The sequence below is a fragment of the Lactuca sativa genome, chromosome 5, assembly GCF_002870075.4.
Source record: "Lactuca sativa cultivar Salinas chromosome 5, Lsat_Salinas_v11, whole genome shotgun sequence".
NCBI classification, from domain to species: domain Eukaryota; kingdom Viridiplantae; phylum Streptophyta; class Magnoliopsida; order Asterales; family Asteraceae; genus Lactuca; species Lactuca sativa.
This window is the reverse complement of record NC_056627.2, coordinates 116,061,908-116,066,770: the sequence shown is the minus strand read 5'-3', so window position 1 is coordinate 116,066,770 and position 4,863 is coordinate 116,061,908. Positions and strand designations below refer to the sequence as shown.

The following is a 4,863-nucleotide window of genomic DNA, read 5'->3' as shown; positions in this document are numbered from 1 at the left end:
TAGAGTTATGGTCAATTTAAAATTTATTTCGGACCACCCTCTTGCCCATGCTGTTTTTAAGCCATATAGAAATTCGGATCATTGCCCTGCTATTTTAAATTTTCCTGGAGATAAAGTAAAATGGAAACCTTCTTTTAGATTTGCTAATTTTATTTCTGATAAGGAGGAGTTTCTTCCTTTGGTTAAAGAGGTTTGGGATAAGAATATTGATTGTTTTTTTATGTTTAAAGTGACTCAAAAGTTGAAGATCCTCAAGAAACATTGCAGGGAGCTGTGTAATAAACATTGGGGTGTTGGGAAAAGAATTCAGAAGTTAAGGAAGGAGTTGGAATGTAAACAACAAGAAATTGACAGTAATCCTTTTGATTGCAAGATTAGGGAAGAGCATGCTAATATTCTCTTTGAGTTTAATGTTGCTTGTAATGAGGAAGAAAAACTTCTTGCTCAGCGTGCTAAAATCAAATGGTTACAGGATGGGGACAATAATTCTAAGTTCTTTCATAGGATTGTTAAAAGCAGGAGAAACAATAATCGTATTCAGATGGTTCTAAATGAAGATGGTCAATGGGTGAGTGGGAAGGCTATGAAAGAAAAATTTGTATCTCACTTTAATAAATTCTTGGGCTGTAAGGATGATACTGATCTATCAGGATTAAGTGATGATTTTTTTCCTAAAAAACTGGACAGGAGGGTGGCTGTTAATATGATTAGAGTGGTTTCTGATGAAGAAATTAAATTGGCGATGTTTGATATAGATGACAATCGTGCCCCTAGACCTGATGGGTATTCTTCAAAAAATTTTAAAAGTACTTGGAGCATTGTTGGTCCAGAGGTATGCAAGGTTGTGAGAGAATTCTTTTGGACTGGAAAATTGCAGAAGGGGATCAATGCTACTAGAATAGTTTTGGTTCCTAAAATGGAGGTTCCGAGGAAAGTTTCTGATTTTAGACCTATAGCTTGCTGTAATACTTTTTATAAGTGTATCAGTAAGATTATAGTGAACAGGATTAGAAATTGTTTGGGCGATATTGTTAGTAATAATCAGTCAGCTTTCATTCCTGGAAGATCTATATTGGACAATATTCTTCTTGCTCAGGAGCTGATGGTGGGGTACAAAAAAAAGAGAGGAGCCCCTAAATGTACGATAAAGATTGATATACAAAAGGCTTATGATACGGTGGATTGGAGTTTTCTTAATAGAATTTTGCAGGGATTTGGGTTCCATCCAGTCATGGTTAAATGGATTATGGCTTGTGTTTCTTCCCCGTGGTTCATGCTTAATTTTAATGGTGAAGATCATGGGTATTTTGAAGGAAAGCGTGGGCTTAGGCATGGAGATCCTTTATCTCCTTACCTATTTACTATAGTTATGGAGGTATTCAATATTATTATGGGCAAGCTTATTGAAGATTCTCTGAATTTTAAGTTCCATAGTAAGTGTTTGGGCCTCAATATTTCCCATTTATGCTTTGCTGATGATCTGTTGGTTTTCGCTTATGGTAATGGGAATTCGGTTAGAATTATAAGAAATGCTCTTGATGAATTCAAAAAGGTTTCGGGGCTGAAGGTGAGTATGGAAAAAAGTCAGATTTATTTCAGTTGTGTTAAGCCTAATATGAGAAGGATTATTTTGGGTATTCCGCCTTTTGATGTTTGGAGATTTCCGTTTAAAAATTTGGGAGTTCCTATGTGTGTTACTAAGTTGTTTGATAGAGATTGTAAAAAGTTGATTGAAAAGATTAAGATGAGAATTTTCAACTGGAAATGTAAAACCTTATCGTTTGTTGGCAGATTACAACTCATTAACTCGGTCTTAACTTCTATTCATGTTTATTGGGCATCGATATTTAAAATTCCAATTGCTACTATTAATGAGATTGAAAAGATGTGCAGAAGTTTTTTATGGGCTAATGGTGAGATAGTCAAAGGGAAAGCTAAAGTTAAGTGGCAAGATATCTGCAAACCTAAGGAGTATGGCGGGCTTGGAATCAAGAATTTAAGGAGATGGAACGATGCTTTGCTTGCTAAACATGTTTGGAATGTGATCAATAACAAAAATTCCTTGTGGGTGCAGTGGGTGAAAACCAATTATATAGGAAGTAGGAATTTTTGGGATATTTTGCAGAAAAAAGTATGAATTGGACATGGAAGAGGTTTTTGGAAATAAGGAAAACTGTTAGGCCTCATGTTGTTGTGTGTGTGGGAAATGGAAGGAACACTGCTTTATGGCATGATCGGTGGCATCCAATTGGTATTCTTTGTACTATTATACCTAGAAGAGATTGGGTTAGTAATGGTCTTAGCGATTCTTCTTTAGTCTGTGACGTTCTTGATTTTGATACTTATTCATGGCCGGTTGAATGGGTTAATAAGTTTCCTGGATTGACTGATGCTCCCATGTTTTGTATTGATTCTAATATGAATGATGTTGTTGGATGGAGGGATAAGAAAGGTATTTGTAGAAAATTCTCATGTAAACAGGTGTGGAGTGATTTAAATAACTTTGGAGACATTGTTCCTTGGTTCGATATTGTTTGGTACAATAATTGCATTCCTCGCAATTCCTTTATTCTGTGGATGGCTGTCCTGAACAGATTAAAAACTCAGGATAGAGTTAGAGGCTGGGAAATGGCTGGTAAATTGCTGTGTCCTTTCTGTGAAATTGTTCCTGATTTGCATAACCATTTATTTTTTAATTGTGATTATACCTCTAGAATTTGGAGGTATTTCTGCATTAAGGTGGGATTAAATTTGAAAATGGTTGAATGGAATGATTTGATTTTAATGTTAAACAGAATGCTTAAATTGAAGACTGGTGAGAATTTGATCATTAAGTGTATGATTGCTAGCTGTGTTTGTCATATTTGGAGGGAGAGGAACTCTAGACTTTTTGGTTCTAGAAGAACTTCAGCTGAGGGGGTTATAGCTAGTATTGAGAATGAAATTCGTTTGAAGCTGATGGGATTAAGAAAAAGAGCTAATTTGATCAATAATAAAGTTTATGTGATCTGGGGTATTTCGGGAATTGAGAATATTAAATAATGGAGGTCATATTCTGGTTTATCTTTTTGGTGTGTGGTTGGTTTTAGTTTTGGGTTTGGCAGTGGTGGCAGATTAATAAGGAGGATGTTATTAATGGAATATGGTGGGGGTATTTTGGGAATAAAAACCTGCACAAAGGAATTGACGGAATATGTCACTGGTTGGAGAGGTTTCTCTCAAATCATGTGACTTGTACCTATGGGATTTTCTGTTTGGATATAACCTTAATGGAGATTACCCAAATAGAGAATCCTACACATGTGATTGATGTCATGTCTAGTATGAAACTTAATCTGACTCACTGGTGTTTTGTTGTTTTTTTCTTGTGTTTCATTTTGAGTTTGTGGTGCAGAAAGATGAAGCATTGGATGGAGGTGGGCAATAGCTATAGAGAGATAGTGGAATCCATGCTGAAGACTTTGAAGAAGATGGAGGAAAAGGATTGTGACAGGAGATTTGGGAAAAGTTGTTTTGAGGGGTTTTTTTGTTATTTCTATTTTGTGAGGGTTATTTGTGTAATCTTTTATTGGTTTTACCTAGTGTTATTTGTTATGTGGGTTATGGGTTTGAGGGATTTTTTCTTAAAGGATAGCTTAAGGACTGAGGGTTTTTTTAAGGGCCTTACCCCTTGCTTTGGTATTTTTATTAATTGGGGTTGTGGTTGGTACAAGGGGGTGAAGTTACCTTTTTCCCTCTTTTAATAAGTCTTTGGGCTACTTTTAAGGATTTTAGGGTTTTTTGGGGTTGTAAGTGGTTATTTCTTATTATTAGGAAGTGGTTTGGTAGTTGGTTATGGATAGGTTGGTTATATTTGTATTTAGTTTGAATTTTTGGTGTTTGTATTATTTTATTCTTTTTAATAAAGTTTGCTGAGCTTTGGCTCTTTCAAAAAAAAAAGAATGAAACAAGTCTCCTCAACGCTTTGCTAAATTGCATAGACTTTTATTGTGGAACTCAAGAATCAAACAATGCTCATCACAGCTTTGCTTAAATTGCATAGACTTCTATTGTGGAACTCAAGAATCAAACAATGCTCATCAAAGCTTTGCTTAAATTGCATATACTTCTATTGTGGAACTCAAGAATCAAACAATGCTCATCAAAGCTTTGCTTAAATTGCATATACTTCTATTGTGGAGCTCAAGAATTTGACGATGATCATCAAAGCTTTGCTAAATTGCATCAACCTCTAATGTGGAACTCAAGGATGAAACAATGGTCATCAATTCTTTGCTTAAATTGCATAGACTTCTATTGCGGAACTTAAGATTAAAACAATGCTCATCAAAGCTTTGCTAAATTGCGAATACTACTTTTATTGTGGAACTCTAGAATTAAACAATGCTCATCAAAGCTTTGCTAAATTGCATAGACTTCTAATTTGGAACTCAAGAATGAAACAATGCTCATCAAAGCTTTGCTAAAATTGCAGAGACTTTTATTATAGAAATAAGGAATTAAACAATGCTCATCAAAGCTTTGCTAAACTGCGAAGACTACTTATATTGTGGAACTCAAGAATTAAACAATGCTCATCAAAGCTTTTCTAAATTGCATAGAATTCTTATGTGGAACTCAAGATAGAAACAATGCTCATGAAAGCTTTGCTTAAATTGCATACACTTCTGTTGTGGAACTCAAGAATCAAACAATGCTCATCAAAGCCTTGCTAAATTGCGAAGACTACTTATATTGTGGAACTCAAAAATTAAACTATGCTCATCAATGCTTTGCTAAATTCCATAGACTTCTAATGTGGAAACCAAGAATAAAACAATGCTCATCAAAGCTTTGCTAAATTGCACAGACTTCTATTGTGTA

The 4,863-nt window shown here is 34.9% G+C and overlaps 1 protein-coding gene across 1 annotated transcript; it reads left to right on the top strand.

The window, feature by feature from the left end:
• The first annotated feature begins 2,133 nt into the window (after positions 1–2,133).
• LOC128134191 (uncharacterized) lies at positions 2,134–3,427 on the top strand. Its single transcript, XM_052771671.1, has 3 exons — positions 2,134–2,997; positions 3,090–3,302; positions 3,395–3,427. The coding sequence occupies exons 1-3, from the start codon at positions 2,134–2,136 to the stop codon at positions 3,425–3,427; spliced, it is 1,110 nt and encodes a 369-aa protein (XP_052627631.1).
• The last annotated feature ends 1,436 nt before the right edge of the window (positions 3,428–4,863 follow it).

Coding starts and splice junctions, on each gene's coding strand:
- LOC128134191 (XM_052771671.1), top strand. CDS start 2,134: ATGAATTGGACATGGAAGAGGTTTTTGGAAATAAGGAAAACTGTTAGG. Junction 2,998..3,089: donor CTAATTTGATCAATAATAAA/GTTTATGTGATC, acceptor GGTTGGTTTTAG/TTTTGGGTTTGGCAGTGGTG. Junction 3,303..3,394: donor AAATAGAGAATCCTACACAT/GTGATTGATGTC, acceptor TTTGTGGTGCAG/AAAGATGAAGCATTGGATGG.